This window comes from Eptatretus burgeri, chromosome 11, assembly GCF_056783735.1.
Source record: "Eptatretus burgeri isolate ZD-2024b chromosome 11, Ebu_testis_v1, whole genome shotgun sequence".
NCBI lineage: Eukaryota > Metazoa > Chordata > Myxini > Myxiniformes > Myxinidae > Eptatretus > Eptatretus burgeri.
In genome coordinates this window covers 82,335,690-82,363,189 of record NC_140971.1, presented here as the reverse complement: position 1 = coordinate 82,363,189, position 27,500 = coordinate 82,335,690, and the positions used below count along the sequence as shown (strand labels likewise).

The window sequence follows — 27,500 nt, the reverse complement described above, 5'->3', positions numbered from 1 at the left end:
GGAAGGATGACCGGCTGAGTCAACGCACCTGCTGCGATTTAACGGAACAACAGGGACTCGGACTCAAGACCCAAAGATTTTAAGCCAGCCACCTTGCCCGTTAAGCCAGCACCAGGCTTATGACAAAGGACGGTTGGTACCGATTCCCAATGTTCATTGTAACTGTTTTTGCTTCAAACAAAACGATAGGTCCACCGAGTTGGGATTGCCATCAACATTTTGTTAATCCATCATCACGACTGGTAGCAGCGTTGGGAGTAAACGAATGGTTGTAGTTACACTGGTGAAATATCTTCCATAGACTGTACTGTTCACCTGCAATGACGGTGACATCACTGTGAATTGACCAATAAAATAGCATTTAGGTAAACATTACTGGTACCCACTAAATATAAACCACGGCCCAACTTTATTTAACTTGAGACATCTACGAATGAACAATCAACAATACGTTTAGTCCTTCCTATTTCCACGACTCCTGTCACTCAATTTTGCTCCCAAGATAGGACTTTAATGTATCAGAAAGGAGGCGATTATGAATGGATTTGATTGAGATGTTTGGGATAATGAAAGATAGAGACAAAATAAGTGCAGAAGAGTTTTTCAGCAGAACGGACGATGTTAGGACCAGGGGCCCCAGCCTGAGGGTGAAGAAGATGAGAGTTAAGACAGTATTGAGGCAGAGGTTGTTAAATCGGATTAGTTTATGTATGGAATGGTCTCTCTGCATTGGAGATAGAGAGGTACAGGGATGTTGGGAAGACTTTAGGTATCATGTGTGTGGATGGTTGATTTTATCTGGTGTTGGTGTAGCACAGGCATGTTGGGCCGAATGGCCTCCTCCAGCACCAAAGTTCCTTGTTATGTTTTGAGGATGCAGGTCAATCTCACTGTGCATGATGTTACTTAGACCTCAACTTGATTACCATCTGAAAATGGCAGCGTGTGCAAACTCAATCCAATTCTGAGCCTTTCATGTCCGTGATGCAGCTCGGGCCAAGCACACAGACTCGAGTCCGATTTGAACCCAATTCCAGTGCTCATACATCCTCAATCATCGGCTTTTACACTGTCCTCCAGCGAGGCACGAATATGTAATGTGCATACCTTGCCCCGTGTCACCCCAGCCGGTGACCCAGCAGGTGTGGCCAGGAAGGAAGGAACAGTTGGAGTGAGGTAGGCACGCCGGCAGTATGTGTTTCGAGAAGGACACGGGTGTCTCCAATTCCAGCAAAGCCAGGTCATAGTCATGGCTCCGACCGTGATGAAGTGGGTGCCGAAGGACGCGGCGCAGACTCCTTGCATCGGCGTCCGACCCGTCGGGTCGGCGGTTTGTTCCCAAGTGGACAGCCCAAGAGGTTACATGGCCACTGGTGTTGAGAAGAAAAATGCAAGGCAGGTTTGTATCCAAGCTGTACTTTTGTTTATAATATAATCCCATAATGTGTGCATAAAAATAAAAATTGAGGGAATTATTTATTTATTTTTTACAATGTAGTTCACCACAAATCAATGTCCATGAACATATTTCCTACTTTGATGCCTGCCCTGAAAAAAAAAATCAAAATCCTGCTGAGCAAGGTAATAAAGAGGGTGAAACTGGATGATTACAACATAAATGGTCAAAGAAAAGAGTAAGACCGCTGAAATGGACAGACGATTGGCTGCGCCATATGTTGACGATTGCCTTTTTCAAGGAAATCCACATTACGGAGAACCTTGAGGGCAAGAAAGCTTTTGATACACGAGGCTGTTAATATTCATGTCCTGCACTGGCTTCATAGTTCATGCATGTCGCACTTGATTCTGAACTGAAGGCAAAATGAAAGCTTCCGCTCTAAAAGGACGTGTTTGCTCAAAAATGAATAGACGCAAGCTTAATTGTGATGGTGACTTATGAGGAAAATAAATAAATAATGCACATCCAATATGAAACCATTTTATGTGGAGTGGAGGATGGAAAAGCTAAGCTTCATCACTGTCACTTAGCTTCGTAATGACCAGACTTGGTGGTGTAATGGCTGGAGCGTCCGCTCCGAGTCTGGGAGGTTGACGGACGGTTCAAACCCTGGCCGAGTCATCGCAACGATTTTAAAAATGGTATGTGCTGCTTCCTTGCTGGATGTTCAGTATTTAAAAGGATGAGAGCATGGCCAATCCCCTTAGGTTGGCTTTCATGGGGAGGAGGAAAAAATTCCTCCTTAGGAAATGCCTGCTGAGTGCGGTGAGGAAGGAGGCGCCATTGGTGTGATGCTGCTCGTACCCAGAGTACCCTGGGGAAGGAAGTGATGGCAGTTACCCCAAGCTCAGTGGCTATGTTTGTCTTGTCTAACAGTCTCACATTGTGTGGTGTACGTTTGTGTGTGTGTCATTATGTGTAGTGCAATGCAATAGGATGACACCATAACGTAATCTTGTAGGACGTCCATTTCATGACTGTAGTCTTCGAGGATTATTATTATTAGGGGAAGACGTGCAGGTTTCCCAAAGACCCCAGTTCAGTGAAACAACTCGACGAGAAAAAGGAAGTTTCCCACTTATTGCTAACTCATGAGGTGAGCTTTTCTTGCTCTCACACCACCAGAAAATCTTTCTTCGTACAATAACCTGGCTGCTTTACACCACTGACACCAAAAGGTCAGGCAAAAAAACCAAAGGTCAGGTTGAAACCAATCTTGAAATGTGCAATAAAGATTGCTACGACCGCTTGGTGGTCATACTGATCAATTTAATGTGTCATCCCCACTGTTTTAATCAGGACTGTAGTTTCAAGGTGAACAATACACACCTAACGTCGACAACACAGTGCGCTGCGGTGAGCAACCAGCGTTCAGAGATTAGGGTTGCACCGCAGGAGTGTCCGCGGATGGTGGGTGAGGAGGCCTGCAGGCTGGCCTGCCAGGGCCAAGCAGAGAGGCTCGCCAACTGCCCTCCGATAATCCTCTGTCTGCCCCTTGGTATACCACATCCTAGGGGACATGACATGTTTCTGTGAGTATTGAGACAGCGAGGTTTAACGATAATGTTTCGGATACCCGAAACAGCTCATAGGATTGTTGAGTAGTACAAGTAGCAGGCAGTTTCAGATTGAAGAGCTTTGCAGTAATCATAGTAACTTGTGTGTTATCAACCATCACATGTAATACAGTATATGAAGGGCCTGAGATTACAATGTCCCCAGCGCATTGTCATATCCTTCGCACAACAACTGCTTTGCACTGACTGGGAAACAAGCAGATCGATCAAGAACAAGGACAATCAATTTAATCTGGGCATTTGTTTCATTATTTATTTCCCCCTGTCACTGTCACTGCTGTTGGGAATTGCACTCCTTGTGTCCTCTGATCAAGTACCAAAAATGAATTGTCACAGACATCATCATCATCATCGGAGGTCATTGATACCACAGTCTGTACTGGCAGTCATTGTACAGTGAATGAAAGATGCAATTTGATATCTGGTACCAGCAGGTGAATCGAAACTAAACAACATATCAAGCCATTATTTAATGCCTGTGCAGTGTGAGGAGAGCAGCTATTTGTGAGAGCAATGGTCCATCAGAATCCAGAATCAGAATATATATATATATATATATATATATATATATATATATATATATATATATATATATATATATATATATGTACTCTACCACAGAAAGTCGGTGCTGTCGAAGCAGTTTCTTGGCAAGGGTTAAATACTGAGTGGGTTGCCATTGCCTTACCAGCAGTAGTTAGGGCAGGAATTTGGTATCTGTTCAGGGTGCACGCAAGAGCTCATCGACTCTTCACAAAGGGCACCGTGGTATATTTTAACGTCCACCAACTAATGCCGGCAGATGGAAAGCCCAGTTTAACGTCCATCTGAGGGATGGCACACACATTGATGAATCACCCAGTTTGTGAAACACCAGGATAAAAATTTATAGCTGGGCCGAGGTTCAAACCCAGGCTAGACAGCTATGATGCGAGTATGCGTACCTCCAGACCATCCTGCCAGCATGCATATATCTATATATACTTATGAATGTGAATCCAAATCATAGGACCTTTGTACAAATCACAGGCAAGCAAGGTGCATCCAGGTATTACATATGTAACTATAAGGGCGCTCGGTAGAGCGCATGCCTCCGTCACGTAATGCCTGCTCCAGGAGAACATATTGCGTCCAATACATTTTTGAAATACCATGCTATGTAGAGTTGTTGAGCTCAATCTCTCAATGGTGAAGAATCACTTTTAAAATTAAATAATGCTCATATCCAGATCCGGATTCAGATCTTCACCAAAATCGAAACAATTCTTCCTTATCACACCACACACCCAACATGTCCAACAAATTTCATCTGGATCCGTCCACAACTTTTTAAGATATCCTGCACACAGACAGACAGAAAGGGGTGAAAACATAACCTCCATCACCTTCGGTGGCAGAGGTAACTGGGGAGTCCATAGAACACGATACCTTGTGCAGTGTTCAAGTATATACTGTACAGGACTTCAATTTTAATGAAATAATTATTTTTTTAACATCGTTTTTAAAATCTGGAAGTTTAGTGCGACTGAAGGAGTGTTAATGTGTTATACGCCACCCTCTATAACATGTCCAAGTACTGCAAAACTGGAGGTTCTTGGAAGTATTATGAAGGTGATTTGTGTTCTACAGTCTTCAAGTCTATAATTCAATGTAAACAAAGATTTGAACAGGTTTAAAGGTGTAGAAATAAATTAATTCCGGGTTTTACCGCCGTTTTTCCCAGTGTCCATTAGATCACCCTTTCAAACACATTACATTAGTTATTTATGCCTTTTGTTTGTGTCCTTTATAACATCCTTAAAAACAGTAAGTTTCCTGTTTGGAACGATTTTCAATTTTGTTTGACTGCCAGACAGGTAGACAGACTAAAAAATATTGTTACAGATTCGCACCCGCCGGTGTGCTGACGGCCACGTAACTCGAATCGCGGCACGTCGCCCACCGGACGGACAATCCAGTCGTGACCCTCTCGGACTAACGCCGGGAACCAGTCACGGGTGGACCTTTCGGTCTCACCGCGATCGAGCCAATCAGCCCCCGCATGGGATAGGGTTGCTCGCCAAATTCGACCTACCTAAGTACCCACACGGAGGGTAGACCGGGCGATCGCACCTCGCCGCAGGTCGACTTCGGACACGGGCCACTTAAGCGACCCGTTCCGTACTATCGGGATAACCGAGCGGTGTTATCGTCGGCCTCGACGGTTCGATTAATTATCGGGCGTACCCAGCCCACTACCAACCCTTTACGTGAAGCAAGATGAGGATTCAATGAGAGAAATGACGAAGCGAAGCGGGAAACAGTTCAACATAAAGCACATTTATTCGCGATGAACGGAAAGCACACATATTCAATTCCACCAAAAGCACATAGAAAAGGAAAAGAAACACAATGCAATTTTACACAAAAAGCAAATGCGACAATGCAGATCTAATACCGATTACGCGAGCACACGGCAACACTTATACAATTTTACTTCACAGACGGCGCCGACAACACATATCCAAAACCAAGAAAAAGAAAAGAGAACCCTCAAGGATGAGGCGGGCCTGAGGCCGAGACCGGGTCGGGCCTACCCGTCTGGTGATGAGACGCGGAGCGGCGATGGTGCCTCAACTCCGCGGGCCTCGCGGACAGTGTCTGGTAGGGGGTGGGAAAGGGGCCCCCTTGGTCGCACTATCTCAGCGCGGGGGGAAACAGGAGGGGGGTTGCTGATGCTCGGGGGAAAGGAGGATTTCTACTCTGCCTCGAGTCCCGCGACGAGCGTCTCCACCTCGACCAGGTCGCGCCGTCGGCATCCCTGGTGTGCAGCTCCCGGCGCGACGCGAGCACCCCCTCGTCTGCCCTCGCCGCCTCTCCACAGCTCCGTCCTCTTCGCTCCGACTCCAACGCACACGACGACGACGACCAACTCCTTCTTGCTTCTTCTTCCCAACTCCACCGACTGCGAAGTCTTAACTCTCTTGACTTGACGAACGCGGTCGCTTATATAAGCCCCGTGGCTTCGCTCTCTCATCTTTGACCCCCTGCCTTCGACCTTTCACCTCGCTCCCCATTGGCCCGAGAAAAAGTGGGCGTGAATGCTTTTTGATCCATAAATTTGGATATAGCGATCGCCCTCCAACGCCCTGGAGGCGGGGCCAAATCGCCCCTCGCTCACCGATTGGACGGAACAAAAGTGGGCGTGTGTCGTTTTTGATCCGTTTTTGGAGCTGAAAAATCCGTGGTTTTGTACACGCTGTTCGGCGCGCGCCCTGCACGAGTCCAACACCGGTACCCACAAGCGGCGCAAGAACGGTGGTGATGCGACGGTTGCGAGGTGTGACGTGAAGCGGCGCCGCGGTGGGTGGTTGATGTTGTGGTTGGTGGTGGTAACAATGGCGGTTGGTCCAAAATAAAGATAGTAAAAGAAAAACGGCTATCCTGAAGAGTCGCAGCACGCATAAATGACATGTATTCCCACTAGACAACGGGTTTGGGCCTAACTACACATATACTTACCGAGATATCTCACCTAAGGGACCTGAATGGTGGTTTGCGAATTTGGTAACCACAACACTACCCCCTCCCCTTTTTACAGACTCGTGCCGAGTCGTCAAATTTTCGTGTGCCATCATGTGTAGTTTTCCCCTAGTACATTTTACCTACGGATCCCTGAGTGCGACATTCATGGTATTCGTGTCCCCAAAATAAATAACCTGAGGGCTGCGTAACTACCTAAACAAACTCACTCACACGGACGACTTAAATAAAATTGCCGGCGCTAAGACATACATGCCGGGGGCGCACTCATATGTACAGTACATCTTACCTTAACTTACAAATTTTACACTAAACCATGGCCCAGGATCAATGAACTCTGCAAAAGAAAACAGTTAGCAGGGAGCCAGGCTGCTCGCATGCAGTCTCTGGCTCAAAACAATGCAGGTGACAGGGAACGTGGCTGGCTGCTCACACGCAGTCCAAGGCCTTCCCTTTTGAACTGAACGCAGTGAACCACAACGGTGCATGGGCTGCACAAACGCAGTCTCCGTGCCAGCTCAAGTGGCACACGCAATGAACACAACGAATGGATGGATGAATGCTTTGAACTGAATGCAGTGAACCACAACGGTGCATGGGCTGCACAAACGCAGTCTCCGTGCCAGCTCAAGTGGCACACGCAATGAACACAACGAATGGATGGATGAATGGTTTGAACTGAATGCAGTGAACCACAACGGTGCATGGGCCGCCACTGCAGGCCCGTGTTGTAGCTGCCAACGGGGCAGTTCTCGCAGCTTGCAAACTGTTGCCTTGCGGATCCTGGCGCACATGGAAATGAACAGGGGGGGGGGGGCAAAGCAAAAATTGAACGGGGCTGGTGAACGTGGGCAGTGGGCATGGCATGGCAAAGGTGCAGGCAACACAGCCCGCAGAAGAAGGCCGCTGCAGGCAAACACAGCCGGCAGATGAACTGGCCGGCACAGGCCTTGCAGAAAAACAGCCAGCAGATGAACTGGTCGGCACAGGCCTTGCAGCACAGCAGCTGCAGACGATCCAGCCGGCACAGGCCTCGCAGCAAAACAACAGCTGCCGATGAAGTTGGCCGGCCTCCGCCTTGAAGCAAAACACGGCCAGCCGATGAAGTTGGCCAGCCTTTGCCGTTCAGTGGAGGTTGGTGGAGGGAGTGCGGTGGTGCTGGCCACTTGGAAGGCGGGCTCGGACCTACCTACCTGTCTCCCTCCCACCTATCGCCTTTGTCTGTCACTGTACATACCCACTCCCTTAATTTGTGAAAAACCAATTTAGCCCCAACTTATTTTTTTGTTGTTTTTATTTTTACTTCCCCTCTATAACTAGTCCCCTAACCCCCTTTATCGTCTTTGTTCGGCTAACCTATCCTGTCACCTAGCCTACTCCCAACCCCTACGTTCCCTTCCCGTAGGGGAACAAGGGAGAGCTAGCGTCCTGTGCCGAGGCCCAACGAAGCCTCAGGATGGCCTCCCCAGAGTTCGGCGATCTAACCCAAAGTGGGTCCAGCGGCCCACAACGAGAGCGAGGGGATGGATGGTGCGGAGGGGTACATCTCCTAATCTACCCTAACCATTTAACTGTTAAACTACCCTGGGGCTTTCAACAAGCGCCTCTCGCTTAAACTATTGGTTCCATAAACCCAGATTCCCGTCGCCTGTGTTGGTGTCCTCACAATTTCGGGCCTTGCCCCCCAATTTTCTCTCCGTGCCCTCACACGGTCTCCTGGCTGGGACACGTGGCTCCCTTTGGCAGGCACGACCCTCTGCCGAATCTCCCGCTATGGCACCCCCGGGCACTACACTGCCTCCGAGCCTACCAGCTCCCTAACACCGGGGAGTGCCCCCCATGGCACCTCCCCTGAAACGCACACGTAGCAGGCTGGCTTCCCAGGCCCCTTTCCGAGGGTCACCCTTGCCCACAACACTGCCCACGCGGCTCATGGCGCCCCGGGCCCCCGCACCAAGCAGGCGCACCCGTGCCCACTACGCTATCCCGGCCCCCCATGGGCCCTTGGCCTACCACGGCCGACTAGCCTGGTGCCCGGGGTACCCACTCAGCGATACTCACCTTTCGCAGCCACGCTCCCAAGCCCGTCAACAGGGCTCCTGCACCCCTCCAAATGGGTTTCGAGCCTACATTCCCACCAACAGCAAAACGACCTCCATTTTTGTTAATTTGACTAACCCAGCTAACTCACTTTACTCTGACCCCGGGGTCCCTTGGGCGGGAGTCACTCCTCCCCCCAATCACTCATCGCACCATGTATTCCCCATTCGCTCCACACACACAGACCCGCTGGCCTCACTCACTCACCAAGCACATGCCTCACAACTCACCAACTCTTCAACACACACACCGCTGAACTCTGCCATCCTTCTAACTACATCCCCTAACTCACTCGTGCTCCCACGTCGTCCCTTAAATTATAGCACGTTCCTTTTAACCTACGTAGCTAAACTACGTCCCCACTACACATCCACAAGTCTGTCACTGTCATCAAATAAATCATTTTATTTCCCAACCTAAAGCTCATCTAAATCCCTCTAACTAATCCATTCCACGGACTCCATGAGGACTTACCCCTGCCCCATGAAGTCGGTCTAACTAAGCTAACCCTTCCCCCTAACTAGTTTCCATCCTGTGCCCCGGGTAAGGGGGTCTTCCACCCCTTGCCCAGGAATCCTGTGCACCCGAAAGTGAGGCTTGCTTTTTCTTTTTCTTTTTTTTTCCATGCGCAGCACCCGCGCGGCAACTCGCGCACTTCGCACCTGCCCGTGACGTCATGCAGCTGCACGTGTTCCTCGTCCCTCCTTGGACGGTACCATCCGGCAGAGATACCCCTCCTGCCGGATTCCAACCCCACGTGCAGCCATGGCGTCACCGTGCGCATAAAAAAAACACAAGCCCCACGTCTCGAGGGGTTCCCCACGCGAACACATGTGTTTTGCCCGTTGGAGCTTAACACACACGATCGCGTGGAGAACCCGTCCGGTCCAAATCCGTTTACCTGCCTAAACTTTGTCCGTCCGCGGGATCGGCAAATCCACCGCTGGCGTTTCCGGACCGGGACTTCACTCTCGCAAGCGAACACGTGGTGGTCTCGTGCGTTGCACAGCACGAACCTCGTGCTCACTGCTGGGTGAACCCGGCACGGTCCCCGAAACAACTACAGCCGCTACCCGGCTTTCTTTGCTCCCATGTCGCCGTCGTCGCCATTCGACACACGCACTCCCGCGTGTTACGACGCACACACTCCACTCCATTACATTCACACCGGGAGACGCGGCTGCGTGCTCCCGCATGCCAACCGACATCTCCCTCACATACCGCTCTCTCACACACACGGTCTCCCTTGCACAAACCATACCACTCACACGTGGTGCTCCATTCACTCGCGCGGGGGCACTCACCCGCGGTGCCTCACTCACACACACGGTCTCCCTTGCACAAACCATACCACTCACACGTGGTGCTCCATTCACTCGCGCGGGGGCACTCACCCGCGGTTCCTCATCCACACTCGGCGTGCTGGGAAGCACACACTCCGGCACCATCGCCACCACACCACTCACACACGGGGTCGCTTCCACACACGGGGGTGCACTCACACCTTGCACCACACACACAGGGACAACCACACTGGGGATTCGTGTCCCCACAAGAGTCTCCGGGGCCTCTATACCCCCCAAGCTCTCCGTGCACCTCTCCACAGCACCCCTCCCCTCAACCTCGCGAAGCACGACCGAACTCACCTGGTCGTGACTCGCCTCAAGGGGGCATACTCCCTCCCCTCGTTCCAGGAGGAGGCCACCCAGCTGCTCGCACTGGGTCCCTACACGCTCCGCGAGCTCACCCCCATTGTCCTCCACTACCTCCGTGTGTGTGTGTGCGTCACTTACCCCGTCTTCATCGTGCAGTCTCTCCTCTATTTTTTCTGTCTCCCGTGTCTCTATACATTTTCTCTCCTGGTTCCTTTTTTCTGTCTCTTCCTGGTTCCTTTTCCTTTCCCATCTGAGTCGTTCTTTCTCTCTGAGCCCCATTAGCTGTTCGTTCTCCCTCCGTAGCTCCTCAATCTCCGTTTTAGTTGTTCAATTTCACACTCATAGAGTTGTTGTTTTCTCTCCCACTGTTCCTCCTGCTCTTTGTTTTCCAATCTCATCGTTTCTTTCAATTGGCTCATTTCCTTCCTGTGTTTCATTCGCTGTTCTCTCACGACTCTTCCTCGTTTCCTCTCCTGTCCTTCCTTCTCCAGTTTCATGGTTTGCTTCATTTGGTTAATCTCCTTTTTGTGTTTCATTTGCTGTTCTTTGTCTATCTCCTCGTACTCCAGCCTCAGCTTTTCTTTCAATTGGTCAACCTCAGATTCATGTTCTTTTTGTTTTCTATTCCATTGTTCCTCTCGTTCTTCCCTCTCCAATCTCGTTGTGTCCTTCAATCTCCTGATTTCTCCTTCCTGCTTCATTCCTTGCTCCTTTACTTTCTCCTCGTATTCAAACCTATTTTTTTCCTTTTGTCGTTCAGTTTCAAATTCATACTCTTTCAGTTTTTTATTCCACTGTCTTTCTTGTTCCTCCTTCTGCAATCTCGTCATTTCTTTCAACTGACTGATTTCTTTCTCCTGTCTCATTCGTTCTTCCTTCATTACTCTTTCTTGTTCCTCATTCTTTAGTCTGGCCTTCGCTTCCAGCTGTTCGATCTGTACAGTGTGGTTTCTTAAAGTTTCATTTTCCGTTCTCTTCCTTTCCTCTTTTAACACTCTCAGTTCGTTTTGTAGTTCCCTCTCTTTGTTTTGGTGTTTCTGTAACTCAGAAACTTTCTTTTCCAATTCCTTTCTCATCTCCGCACACTCAGACTTTGCTTTGGCTTCTAACTGTTCTTCCGGCTTGCGCTTGTGGTTTTCTACCCGTCTTCCCAGTTCCTCTGTCTCCGTTTTTCCCTCCAGTCCCAGCTTATCAACTCTCTTCGTCATGTCTTGAAGTCTTTTCTCACACTCCACCGTTTCGACCTTCAATCCCTCCTCTGTCTCCTCCTGGCTTTCGCCGCCTCGAGACGCCATCTTGCTTCTCGTGAAGGGTTAATTTAGCTCGCTCGTAATTTGGAGGGAATCGGGGGTCGCTTCTCTCACCCCTGGACCGATTCCCGTGAATTTAATTGGAGACAGGACAGCCCGTTTTCCCGTTCTCCGATACCAGTGCCGCGAGGAGGGCGATGGATTTGTATCCCACTCCTGACACCAGTGTTACAGATTCGCGCCCGCCGGCGTGCTGACGGCCACGTAACTCGAATCGCGGCACGTCGCCCACCGGACGGACAATCCAGTCGTGACCCTCTCGGACTAACGCCGGGAACCAGTCACGGGTGGACCTTTCGGTCTCACCGCGATCGAGCCAATCAGCCCCCGCGTGGGATAGGGTTGCTCGCCAAATTCGACCTACCTAAGTACCCACACGGAGGGTAGACCGGGCGATCGCACCTCGCCGCAGGTCGACTTCGGACACGGGCCACTTAAGCGACCCGTTCCGTACTATCGGGATAACCGAGCGGTGTTATCGTCGGCCTCGACGGTTCGATTAATTATCGGGCGTACTCAGCCCACTACCAACCCTTTATGTGAAGCAAGATGAGGATTCAATGAGAGAAATGACGAAGCGAAGCGGGAAACAGTTCAACACAAAGCACATTTATTCGCGATGAACGGAAAGCACACATATTCAATTCCACCAAAAGCACATAGAAAAGGAAAAGAAACACAATGCAATTTTACACAAAAAGCAAATGCGACAATGCAGATCTAATACCGATTACGCGAGCACACGGCAACTCTTATCCAATTTTACTTCACAGACGGCGCCGACAACACATATCCAAAACCAAGAAAAAGAAAAGAGAACCCTCAAGGATGAGGCGGGCCTGAGGCCGAGACCGGGTCGGGCCTACCCGTCTGGTGATGAGACGCGGAGCGGCGATGGTGCCTCAACTCCGCGGGCCTCGCGGACAGTGTCTGGTAGGGGGTGGGAAAGGGGCCCCCTTGGTCGCACTATCTCAGCGCGGGGGGAAACAGGAGGGGGTTGCTGATGCTCAGGGGAAAGGAGGATTTCTACTCTGCCTCGAGTCCCGCGACGAGCGTCTCCACCTCGACCAGGTCGCGCCGTCGGCATCCCTGGTGTGCAGCTCCCGGCACGACGCGAGCACCCCCTCGTCTGCCCTCGCCGCCTCTCCACAGCTCCGTCCTCTTCGCTCCGACTCCAACGCACACGACGACGACGACCAACTCCTTCTTGCTTCTTCTTCCCAACTCCACCGACTGCGAAGTCTTAACTCTCTTGACTTGACGAACGTGGTCGCTATATAAGCCCCGTGGCTTCGCTCTTTCATCTTTGACCCCCTGCCTTCGACCTTTCACCTCGCTCCCCATTGGCCCGAGAAAAAGTGGACGTGAATGCTTTTTGATCCATAAATTTGCATATAGCGATCGCCCTCCAACGCCCTGGAGGCGGGGCCAAATCGCCCCTCGCTCACCGATTGGACGGAACAAAAGTGGGCTGTGTCGTTTTTGATCCGTTTTTGGAGCTGAAAAATCCGTGGTTTTGTACACGCTGTTCGGCGCGCGCCCTGCACGAGTCCAACACCGGTACCCACAAGCGGCGCAAGAACGGTGGCGATGCGACGGCTGCGAGGTGTGACGTGAAGCGGCGCCGCGGTGGGTGGTTGATGTTGTGGTTGGTGGTGGTAACAATGGCGGTTGGTCCAAAATAAAGATAGTAAAAGAAAAACGGCTATCCTGAAGAGTCGCAGCACGCATAAATGACATGTATTCCCACTAGACAACGGGTTTGGGCCTAACTACACATATACTTACCGAGATATCTCACCTAAGGGACCTGAATGGTGGTTTGCGAATTTGGTAACCACAACAATATTATCTCACTCCTCTCTGCACATGCGCGATTGGGCTGGATTCAGAGCCAAAGTACGGTAAAACAGCAGACTTGTCTTCCTATTCATGTTCAAAATATAACATTTGAATTAAATAAGTTGTTCCTCGATCATAAACTGTTAAGACAGACGGACAGACCTGAACCAATTGCTAAACCCTGCTTTTTGCTTCACGTGTACGGGGTAACAAAGTGGACTCAAGACATACCATGTACGTGCTGCTTCCATCCTAACGCTCACGTCACAGATAGTTCGGACCAATCTCCTTTCTTTTCTCTCCATACTCCTCATACACTGTTCTACATTCCATGTTTCTCATCCTTTTCTAAATTTTTATTCCCCAACCAGCACCCATTCCACCAAAACAAGGCGATCGACTGAACTGATTGAATTCATCCCGAGCAAACCACCCCCACCCTCAAAGTTGGCTAACTCATGTTCACTGACTGCGCCATTTCTTGAGTTGGTCAACTCTGACCTTTCCACGCATTTTTATGACATTTTATTTCAGAACTAAACGTTTCATTGCCGAGAATGAATGAGTAAACGAATTGCTTTTTCTCCCCCAGCTACATGGATAAATGCAACAGTTGTTGGCAAATAGCTCACTGGTTCCAACTCATCTTTTTACAGGTGATATTTACACTTTAGATGAAGTCTCCCCCTTGAATTTATAGTACAACCAGGTGATCTTTTATGCCTGATGTTGGCTTAATTGTTCGGGTGGTGGGCTTTGGATCCGAAGGTCCTGAGTTCAGATCTTGCTCAGCTGTTGAAGTGATTCCAGGTGGGGTTAACTCGGCCTGTCATCCTTCCGAGGTCAGCAAAATGAGTGCCAGCATGCTGCTATACTGTTGTCGGAGTGGCGACCCGTCCAGGATTGTGTCCAATCGTCAAGGAGACTGTTTAAGCAGCACCAACGCTCTGCACAGAGTATCGTCTCAATCGCCTCCTCCTCAGGTGATCTTTTCCTGTTCGTTGTAATCTCCATAGGTGTGTGTCAAAAAGACAAAACAAGCCTCACCCAAGACCTAAGGTACCCATCTTCATCATTCGTGTTTTCGCTGCTCGGAGGAAGTCGTCATGTTTTCGCAAAACATCACTTTGATTTTTCCTCATTTTCCAACAAAGTCAATGGGCATTGTTTATAGACACTTCCTCGACTGCTCCCTTTTATTTCTGAGTCTGTTTCCATGGTGACATTTGATTTGTTGCAAGCACCAGGTCTTCCAGCTTGCTTCCTTCTTTTGAATGTATAACACCGCAGCAAAACTGATAAAGATTATCTCAAATGGGGTAGGTGTGGGTTGGATGGTCTTCTTTATGAGACTGTTTTCTGAGTGCTTGGTTTGTTATTTTTCACAGTTCCTTTCGTCATCAATTTGGTATTCTCTATAGATTGGGTTTTGCTAATTCACTGAGTGGCATCAATTTCAAATCCTCCGTTTTATTAGCACAGTTATTTCAAACAAACTATTGCCATGGTGCTTTACAGGCAGGACATTGCATAATCATAGAGCATGCTGTATATTCGGAGAGGATGCTAAACAGGTTGTCCTATCTGCGAACAATTGTTTGGGGACGTTCAAGTTCCCACAATGCCTTTTGACAAGTAAGATATTGAGTACTTCTGTCCTGGTCGAATTATTGACCTGTTTGAGGGCTGCTTTAGCAACCTTGAGCATGTAGAGCCCTTATCCAGGGTTAATTCACAGCAATGAAATGCTCATGATTTGTGGGTACCCCAATGTCACCACAGAGAAACTTCGGGAAAATACTCAATTCGGAGAAAAACTTAATTTCACCGGGCATTTTTTACTTAGTGGTATGCCGTATGGTGGAATGAAATTTAAAAATAAGAATAAAATAACCTCAAAAGACAGGCAGGCAAAACACACACACACACACACACACACACACACACACACACGGCTTCCTGTACCACTGCCAAAGTGATAATTAGAAATGACATGATAAAGATAAAAGCCAATTTTTGCTCTTCTCCAAGCTTTCAAGGTGATGGGCCAGCAATATATCATGTTTGTACGCATTCCGTTCAGTTGTTCCAACTGTCTCAGGCTGGGCTGTGTTTCATCAAAAAGTATATATATTTTGACTTATTCGTTCTCCAGCACTTGCTTGTTGATCTCACAATCCATTATCAGAATTTCATAAAATTAACTTTCATCCATGATTGATGCCTCTGCATTAAACAGATTTTTCCTATCCATTACCAACATTCAAGCTTTAAAATGATCCTCCAATCCATTACCAGTGTTTCTGCTTTAAAATTATCTTCCAAACCACAATCACTATTTCTATACTAAAATGATCTTTCAATCCATTCCCAAAATTTCTGCTTTAAAATGATCCTCCAAAGTCAAAGCTTATGAAACAGCGACAACACATAACGGATCAGGACACAACAGAACCAAAGGAACAGCAGAATAAGGGGGAAAGCAAGGTTGAAGGATAATGTAGAGGTAGACTTGGACAAACAACGGTGTGGGGAAGAATCGGCGGAAGAGGAGGATGCATGGGGTGGACAAGATGGATATAGAAGCAAACTCTCAGGAAGGAAAAACTGGAAATTTGAAAGGAGGTGGGCTTAGGGTGAGTGGAAGGGTATAAACAGGGGCAAATTTCTGCTTTGAAATGATCTTCCACTCCATCATCAGCATTTCTACTATAAAATGATCTTCCAATCCATTATCTGAATTTCTGCTATAAAATTATCTTCCAATCCATTATCAGCATTTCTGCTGTAAAATGATCTTCCAATCCATTATCAGCATTTAAGTGATAAAATGATCTTCCAATCCATTATCAGCATTTATGCATTAAAATGATCTTCCACTCCATCATCAGCAGTTATGCTATAAAATGATCTTTCAAACCATTATCTGCATTTCTGCATTAAAATGATCTTCCACTCGATCATCAGTATTTATGCTATAAAATGATCTTTCAATCCATTGTCAGCATTTATTCTATAAAACGATCTTCCAATCCATTTTCAGCATTTCTGCTATAAAATGATCTTTCAATCCTTTATCAGCATTTCTGCTTTAAATGATCTTTCAATCCATTATCAGCATTTATGCTATAAAACGATCTTCCAATCCATTTTCAGCATTTCTGCTATAAAATGATCTTCCAATCCATTTTCAGCATTTGTGCGATAAAATGATCTTCCAATCTATTATCTGCATTTCTGCTATAAAATGATCTTCCAATCCATTATCAGCATTTCTGCGATAAAATGATCTTCCAATCCATTATCAGCATTTCTGCTATAAAATGATCTTCCAATCCATTATCAGCATTTCTGCTATAAAATGATCTTCCAATCCATTATCAGCATTTCTGCTATAAAATGATCTTTCAATCCATCATCAGCATTTCTGCTTTAAAATGACCTTCCAATCCATTTTCAGCATTTCTGCAATAAAATGATCTTCCAATCCATTATCAGAATTTCTTCTATAAAATGATCTTCCAATCCATTATCAGCATTTAAGTGATAAAATTATCTTCCAATCCATTATCAGCATTTTTGCATTAAAATGAACTTCCACTCCATCATCAGCATTTCTACTATAAAATGATCTTCCCATCATTACCAGCATTTCCACTGTAAAACGATCTTCCAATCTATTATCAGCATTTAAGCAATAAAATGATCTTCCATTCCATTACCAGCATTTCTGCGAGAAAATGATCTTCCAATCCATTATCTGCATTTCTGCTATGAAATGATCTTCCAATCCATTACCAGCATTTCTGCTATAAAATGATATTCCAATCCATCATCAGCATTTCTGCTATAAATTGATCTTCCTATCTGTTATCAACATTTCTGCTTTGAAATGATCTTCCAATCCATTAACCACATTTCTCTTATAAAATGATCTTGCAATCCATAAGCACCATTACTGCTTGAAAATGATCTTCTAATCCATTATTGATTAGCATTTCTGCTCGAAAATGACCCTCACCTTATCTAATCTCTAAGAAAGTAAAGTTTATCAGAAGCTAATTTAAATCATGATAAAACATGAGAAAAGGATCTCATAGGAATGAGAACCTGCACTCATTGCATTAAAACAAAAGATATGAGAGAGTCGACCCGAAAGAATCAGCAATTTTTAATTGCCACTCAGATTCACTATGGAGGAAGTGCGATTTCCTCGCGTTAGGAAATGTAATCGATTTCGTTAATAGTCTGAACAAGAGAGCATCCCCACTATGCTTGGGTCAGTCCCAGCTTCCTTGGCCACTTACCAGGCACCGTGTTGGATGCATTGGTGTTGCAGTATTCCAGTGAACCACCCATAGGTCTTGGCTCTTTTTCTTTGTGCACTTCAGGGCACTTCCAAGTCTTCTTCACAGCCATCGGTGCTATACACACAAAGCACACAATATGCAATCCGTCGAGTTATTCACCGTTTCCATATTTCTTGGATAATTAGAAATCTCAGGTTTTAGTCATCTAATTCGTGAATGTGGAAATTATCCCACAAGTCATCTAAATGGATATACAGTATAAGTATTTGATGTGATCAGCTCACTCCCAAATAAGAAAACAGATGCCACTAAAGCCATTTCCTGAGTTAGAAGTATATTGGATGGTTTATCCTTCTTTTCTTTAATCTCCCCATCACAAGTCAAAGGTAGGAATGAAGAAGTTGTTCAGAGTACCAGCACACAATGGCCTACTGTTTTTGAAAGGCACCTTAAGATCCTAAAGGTCCATAAGTAGTTGCCAGTAGATGAGACAGCTGATCTAATGTCCACCACATTCCTCTTGAAAGATGTTGTATTATATGATGCAATAAATGACAAATAAACCAAAATACCTTTGCTCGAGATAAAAATACAATGCATGTCCATATTATCGAGTTGATCTACCAGTCTAGTGGCAAAAGTGACATCAGCTCCTAATTCCATGTATTGTCAAGCGGTACCCCGACGTGCTTTTCCTTCTCATTGTGGATGCAAATGAGTTAACATTTTTCATGTAACATATGCAGAACCTTCTCTTTGAACCATGTTCAATGTAGAGAAAAAACATTTTGACACCTACCCTAGAATGAGGACATTACTGAAGCTAATGAGAAATTTGGTGGCCTGATACAGAGGCACACTTATAAATGAAATAAGGGTGATTGTTCAAAAAGGTTAAAATTATTTTTAAAAGTGTGATGCCCAACCTGTATTTTTTCTTAAAACATTTTTTGTTTTTATTTTTGCTTTTAAAAAACGTCTGATGCCTAAAAAAGGCCCCAACCCTGTAGACTTGCACAGTATAATGGATAATTTTGAGATGAATGTACTCGATCCCTCTCCTCCCCCACCCCCCACCACAGGGGATGGCAGGATAGCCTTGAGGCAGGATGACAAATAAACCAAAATACATTTGCTCGAGATAAGAATACAATGCATGTTCATATTCTCCAGTTGATCCACCAAAATAGTGGCACAAGTCACTTCAGCTCCTAATGCACATTCACCTTTGAGCTGTCCAATTACTTTAGAATCCTGTCCCAGATATAAACTGTCACCCTGGTGTTTACATATAGTACATGCCCATCGGAAGGCCGTTAAGTCAGAGAACTTGCAAGCACTGGTCGTTGGTAGACGCTATAAATATCCCTCAAAAGTCTTTTGTGAGGAGTAGGAGAGTGTGGCTGGCACCCAGAACAAATTACAAATTGATGCCAAAACTCTCTCACCATCCCACACTTGGCAAGTACAGCGAGTGTGCGAATACCCTCTGATTGGATGAAGGCTTTCGTCCGGCAATAGACTGAAGACTACAATAGGCTGCTGATGATGAAGATGATCCCCAGATCAGATGTCAGAAACTAAGCAGAGTCAAACCCGGTTAGTAGTTGGATCATTGGATGGCAGACGTCGAAAGAAAGATGGATTTTGGAGGCTGATGAACAAAATGATTACTCATTAGGTAATGTGCTCAACTTTGAGCTATATCATCCTGGATTTGTTCTGCTGTTGCATCGAATTAAAACTGCCTTCCTCATGGAATGTCGACAGGGGTTAAAGCTTCCAGTGAAGTGTTTTCAACAGGAGTACCATAAACATTGACGGAAACGTGGATGAAGATGTTTATCAATTAATCGCGATCAAAAAAACGCCACGTTAAGTTATCCCCATGTCTTCATCAGCAGAGCCCCCTTCATAAGAACAGAAAGAGGGTTCGGCGAGTGGATTTGGAGGATACCAAAAGAGAGGGGAGGCAATCAGGCAAGAGCTATCAATCTTTGAAGCATATAAGCTGGTGGGAGCGACAACAACAAGCAGAAGGTGCTCCGGCAATGTTGCGTGCTGGAGGATTTGTTATTTATTTATTTGGCATGTGGGTGGTGTACTTTGAATGTACCTCCACTTGTATTTTGTTATATTCATGGTATAGTCTTAATTTGTGATTGGATTGATGCTGTTTGGAATGAAAATATAGAGAGACATTGAGTTTAAAGAAGAACAAGTTTGAAGACGACGATGGTTCACGAGCGGTATTTGACGATGTAGATTGTTTCAGAAGTCAAGGATGAGACAATGTGATAATGTTTGACCAAGTTATAAAAATGATCAACATGATGTGGTACGAGTGACAGGTTAGTAGCTGCAAAATGTCGAAAACCCGGTTTCATTCAACAACTTTAAAAATTTGACCTTTGCATAACCTTTAAAGGTCACAAAACAATGTGGACATTAAAATAAAGAAACAGGATACGTGCTATAGCTTATTGGAGTTAGTTCGTCGAAGAAGGTCGAAAACCCGGTTTGATTCCCACAACTTTGAAAATTTGACCTTTGTGTCCTTTAAAGGTCAAAGTTCAAGGATTATGACCTTTGGTGCAAAACTTCCTCTGGAACATTCCAGGAACAACATAACATCATATAGGCTATATGGCATTTCACACTCCTCGGATTATACATACTTTGATGAAATCAGCGTAAAAACAAACTTGAAGGGGCGCCACGGGCAAGGTGTTCGAGATAGAGAAAAATGGTTTCAAGACTTTAGGTGGGGAATGACCTCAATATTATGCATAAAAAATATTGTCATCCTAGCTCTCAAAGTTTGGGCGGTCGTATGATTTTTATGTCAAAATTCGAAATTTTCTCAGTTCGTGACCTTGTGACCTTGACCTTGGGACGAAAATGAAAAATCGAGCTCCGTGGGGCTATGCAGGTGCCATTGGGCTAACCAAATACCAAAACCCCTGCCAGATTCGACAAACCTCTCAGAGAAGATGGATTTTTTATGTCAAAATCGCAATTTTCTAAGTTCGTGACCTTGTGACCTTGACCTTGGGACGAAAATGAAAAATTGAGCTCCGTGGGGCTATGCAGGTGCCATTGGGCGAACCAAATTCCAAAACCCCTGTCAGATTCTACAAACCCCCTCGGAGAAGATGCAAATTGAAATCAGCTACCCCCTAAAAACACAATTCTCAATTTTCTAAGTTTGTGACCTTGTGGCCTTGACCTTGGGACGAAAATGAAAAATAGAGCTCCGTGGGGCTATGCAGGTGCCATTGGGCGAACCAAATTCCAAAACCCCTGTCAGATTTGATAAACCCCCTAGGAGAAGATGCAAATTGAAATCGGCTACCCCCTAAAAACACGTTTTTTGGGCGTGGCTCCGCCCATAATGGACGCACCACACCCATTTTCTGGAAAACACAACTAGATCATGGTATAAACCTCCCACCAAAATTTCATCAGAATCGGATCAAAACCCACGGAGCTATGCTCGGGACAGACAGACAGACAGACAGACATACAGACACACAACAGTAACGAATATAGTGGTCACTTATTTTTTTCGTGAAAATATTTTTTCGTGAACCAACAAGTCTGGAGACGGTGATGGTTCAAGAGCAATGTACACGGTTCGCCTTTTATATTTTTTGACCTTCGAGGGGATGCCACGGGCAAACTGGCGGGAATTGGGAAAAACGTAAATGATGAAAGTTGTAGTACTCGAAGAGCACTACTTGCATACCAACTTTCATTCGAAACAGTTGAAAACCCGAGGAGCTCGATGCCCAATTTATTGATTTTTTTGACATTTTCTAAGTTTGTGACCTTGTGACCTTGACCTTGGGACGAAAATGAAAAATTGAGCTCTGTGGGGCTATGCAGGTGCCATTGGGCTAACCAAATACCGAAACCGGTCAGATTTGACAAACACCCTCGGAGAAGATGTAACTTGAAATCGACTACCCCCTTAAAACACGTTTTTTGGGCGTGGCTCCGCCCAAAATGGGCGCAGCATGCCCATTCTCAGGAAAACACAACCAGATCATGATATAAACCTCTCACCCAAATTTTCTCAGGATCGTATTAAAACCCACGGAGCTATGCTCGGGACACACAGACAGACAGACACACACACACACACACACACACACACACACACACACACACACACACACACACACACACACACACACACACAACGAATATAGTGGTCACTTACTGACTCGTGAACCAATGAGGAAATTATGAGGGTTTCCACCAGTGACATTTGTAGTTTGCCATTTTGACATCGTAGAGATATTACCCACCTTACTTCTTCTGTTGGAGTCAGCTGCAGTAAGTTTTTTTTGCCCAAGTCCTTCAGGAACCGGCTGTCTGGCCCCCTCCCGTGCAAGGCATGGGAACCTCACATGTATGTATGTATATATATATATATATATATATATGTATATATATATATATATATATATATATATATATATATATATATATATATACAGAATATATATATATATATATATATATATATATATATATACATACATACTATATATATACATACATACTATATATATATATATATATACATACATACTATATATATATATATATATATTTATATATATATATATATATATATATATATATATATATATATATATATATATATATATATATATATATATATATATATATATATATACATATACATATATATATATATATATATATATATATATATATATATATATATATATATATATATATATATATATATATACAGTATATATATATATATATATATATATACAGTATACATATATATATATATATATATATATATATATATATACAGTATATATATATATATATATATATATATATATATATATATATATATACAGTATACATATATATACAGAATATATATATATATATATATATATATATATATATATATATATATATATACAGTATACATATATATACAGAATATATATATATATATATATATATATATATATATATATATATATATATATATATATATATATATATATATACTGAACAAAAATATAAACGCACCAACCTAAATATCTAAGTCAAGATTGCCATTATGGGAAAATGGTCAAACCGATGATATGTTTGAGCAATGGTTCCTTTTTTTTGCTCAAGACAGATGTTCCCATTGAAATTGACCACTCTGAGTGTGTGGACTCACACGTTGAGTAATCCTTCCCATGAGCACCATGGGGCTTGACAGAGTGATGGTCAGTGAGCGTGACCAGGACACAAACACTCCCTATAGCTTGCCCTATAAAAGGCCTCCCCAAAATATGGACTGGTGCCAAATGTCAACATGCCACAGATGTCACAAATCTTGAGGGAGCGCGCCATTGGCATGCTGAATGCTGGGACGTCAGTACGGGCCGTTGCAGCACACTTCAATGTCCACCACTCCACCATGAGCCGCCTGAGAACGCGCCTCAGAGAGACTGGAAGCACCGTGAACCGCCCACATGCCCGGCGACCACGTGTGACCACGGCCGGTCAGGATCGTCACATGAGGCTGCAACATCTCCGGGATCGACCCCGACCGGCCACGAGGACTGCCGATGAGACTGTCGGGCTGCATAACAGGCGCAGGCGATAATCTGGTGATGTCCATGCGCTGGAGATGCACCTCTCTGCGCGACGCCAACGGTGGACACACCCGCTACTGACTGTGTGAACTCTGACAGTGACACCTCGGTTGTATCGGCTGTTATAGCGCAAAGACTGTCGCCAGAATTCTCAAGGAACTCTTTGAAATTTAATGCTCAATTGTCATGGATTCTATAACCAAATTGTTGTGAAGATTTAGTATTAATGAGTTCGAGGTAAAATAGTAACAATCGCTTGGTGCGTTTATATTTTTGTTCAGTGTATATATATATATATATATATATATATATATATATATATATATATATATATATATATATATATATATATATATATATATATATATATATATATATATATATATATATATATATATATACAGTGGGGAGAACAAGTATTTGATCCACTGCCGATTTTGCAGGTTTTCCCACTTCCAAAGCACGTAGAGGTCTGTAATTTTTATCATAGGTACACTTCAACTGTGAAAGACGGAATCTAAAACAAAAATCCTGAAAATCATATTGTATGATTTTTAAATAATTAATTTGCATTTTATTGCATGAAATAAGTATTTGATCACCTACCAACCAGTAAGAATTCCGGCTCTCACAGACGTTTAGTTTTGTATTTAAGAAGCCCTCCCATTCTCCACTCATTAACTGTATTAACTGCACCTGTTTGAACTCGTTATCTGCATAAAAGACAGCTGTCCACACTCAATCAATCAGACTCCAACCTCTCCACAATGGGCAAGACCAGAGAGCTGTCTAAGGACATCAGGGACAAAATTGTAGACTTGCACAAGACTGGGATGGGCTACAGGACAATAGGCAAGCAGCTTGGTGAGAAGGCAACAACTGTTGGCGCAATTATTAGAAAATGGAAGAAGTTCAAGATAACAGTCAATCTCCCTCGGTCTGGGGCTCCATGCAAGATCTCACCTCATGGAGCCTCAATGATCATGAGAAAGGTGAGGGATCAGCCCAGAACTACACGGCAGGACCTGGTCAATGACCTGAAGAGAGCTGGGACCACAGTATCAAAGAAAACCATAAGTAACACACTACGCCATCATGGATTAAAATCCTGCAGCGCAGGCAAGGTCCCTCTGCTCAAGCCAGCGCATGTCCAGGCCCGTCTGAAGTTTGCCAATGACCATCTGGATGATCCAGAGGAGGAATGGGAGAAGGTCATGTGGTCTGATGAGACCAAAATAGAGCTTTTTGGTTTAAACTCCACTCGCCGTGTTTGGAGGAAGAAGAAGGATGAGTACAATCCCAAAACACCATCCCAACCGTGAAGCATGGAGGTGGAAACATTCTTTGGGGATGATTTTCTGCAAAGGGGACAGAACTACTGCACCGTATTGAGGGGAGGATGGATGGGGCCATGTATCGCGAGATGTTGGCCAACAACCTCCTTCCCTCAACAAGAGCATTGAAGATGGGGCGTGGCTGGGTCTTCCAGCATGACAACGACCCGGAACACACAGCCAGGGCAACTAAGGAGTGGCTCCGTAAGAAGTATCTCAAGGTCCTGGAGTGGCCAAGCCACTCTCCAGACCTGAACCAATAGAAAATCTTTGGAGGGAGCTGAAAGTCTGTGTTGCCCAGCGACAGCCCCAAAACCTGAAGGATCTGGAGAAGATCGGTATGGAGGAGTGGGCCAAAATCCCTGCTGCAGTCTATGCAAACCTGGTTCAGAACTACAGGAAACGTCTGATCTCTGTAATTGCAAACAAAGGTTTCTGTACCAAATATTAAGTTCTGTTTTTCTGATGTATCAAATACTTATTTCATGCAATAAAATGCAAATTAATTATTTTAAAATCATACAACGTGATTTTCAGGATTTTTGTTTTAGATTCCGTCTTTCACAGTTGAAGTGTACCGATGATAAAAATTACAGACCTCTACGTGCTTTGGAAGTGGGAAAACCTGCAAAATCGGCAGTGTATCAAATACTTGTTCTCCCCACTGTATACAGAATATATATATATATATATATATATATATATATATATATATATATATATATATATATATATATATATATATATATATATATATATATATATATATACATATATATATATATATATACATATATATACATATATATATATATATATATATATATATATATATATATATATATATATATATATATATATATATACAGAATATATATATATATATATATATATACAGTATATATATATATATATATATATATATATATATATATATATATATATATATATATACATACATATATGTATATATATATATATACATATATATATATATATATATATATATATATTATATAGTATATACAGAATATATATATATATATATATATATATATATATATATATATATATATATATATATATATATACAGAATATATATATATATATATATATATATATATATATATATACATAATATATATATATATATATATATATATATATATATATATATATATATATATATATATATATATATATATATATATATATATATATATATATATATATATATACAGAATATATATATATATATATATATACAGAATATATATATATATATATATATATATATATATATATATATATATATATATATATATATATATATATATATATATATATATACAGAATATCTTCTTCTTCTTTCGGCTGCTCCCGTTAGGGGTCGCCACAGCGGATCATCCGTATGATCCGCATCGTGATTTGGCACATGTTTTTTACGCCGGATGCCCTTCCTGACGCAACCCTGGTCGCCTCTTATGACACAGGGATATGGTACACCTATTTTTAACCGGGGTATACACCGGCCCAGTATACTGGTACTCATTACGCCGACCTCTGAAGGATGACAGGCTGAGTCAACCCCCTGGTGTATTAATTCAGTGGCCCAACGGGGCTTGAACTCAGGACCTTCTGGATCCCAAGCCGCTGCCCTTACCACTGCGCCAACACACCAGGCTCTATATATATATATATATATATATATATATATATATATATATATATATATATATATATATATATATATATATATATATATATATATATATATATATATATATATATATATATATATATATATATATATATATATATATATATATTCTGTATATATATATTCTGTATATATATATTCTGTATATATATATATATATATATATATATATATATATATATATATATATATATATATATATATATATTTATATGTATATATTTATATATATACAGAATATATATATATATATATATATATATATATATATATATATATATATATATATATATATATATATATATATATATAGTATAAATCGAGAAATGTGTGTCTTTGTGCTTGTTTGACTTCTATGCACATTCCTGATCCACTGAACAGAAAGAGTTGAAAACTGTTGTTTGTATTCGGGAAGGTTTTAAACAGAAAAAAGTTTGATCATGACATGACACGTGTATGTGCGTGTGTGGTGAGGGGTATTGCAAATGTAAAAGTGTATCATATAGTGTGTATGTGGGAGGGGGTAGGAGTATCACAACTCATTAAATATGCCAATTTGATGCAGGAAAACCACAGACATCATAAAAGTGGGGAAATTAACCCATCCGTAAAGACAGGTCCCTTTCTAATGATGTAATAATGGAAAATTCTACTTTGGTGATATTGTATGATAGGTACGAGTTGATTTAAATGGTTCTCCAATAAGAACAATTACATAACATGAAATGAGTTATTTTCAAAAATTCCTCCTTCATACAAAGATGTTGGAGAACAAGGGAAACAAATGGTGCGAATGACAGAATGAAGATGAAATAACAAAAGGCACGATGACAACAAACCTCAAACATGAATCATGAGATGTAGTAAAGACAAAAAGCATGCCAACACAAGAAAACACGAGACCCCAAGTACGAAACAAAACTCAAGCATCCAACATATTGCAGCAACGAGAGTATGATATATGAGCAAGGATAAAAGTAATCAGTTTGCAAAATAATATTAATAACACGAGAAGGAACTTT

At 43.4% G+C, this 27,500-nt stretch overlaps 1 protein-coding gene across 1 annotated transcript in view; it reads right to left on the bottom strand.

Moving 5' to 3' along the window:
- LOC147017494 (tryptase-2-like) overlaps nt 1-27,500 on the bottom strand; it is a 65,339-nt gene that overhangs the window by 15,364 nt on the left and 22,475 nt on the right. The window contains exons 3-5 of the mRNA XM_085847978.1: nt 17,773-17,889; nt 2,789-2,969; nt 1,108-1,370 (exon numbers count right to left, since the gene is read on the bottom strand). Of these exons, the coding sequence (XP_085704104.1) occupies nt 1,108-1,370; nt 2,789-2,969; nt 17,773-17,889 (561 nt within the window). The remainder of the gene's footprint in view (nt 1-1,107; nt 1,371-2,788; nt 2,970-17,772; nt 17,890-27,500) is intronic.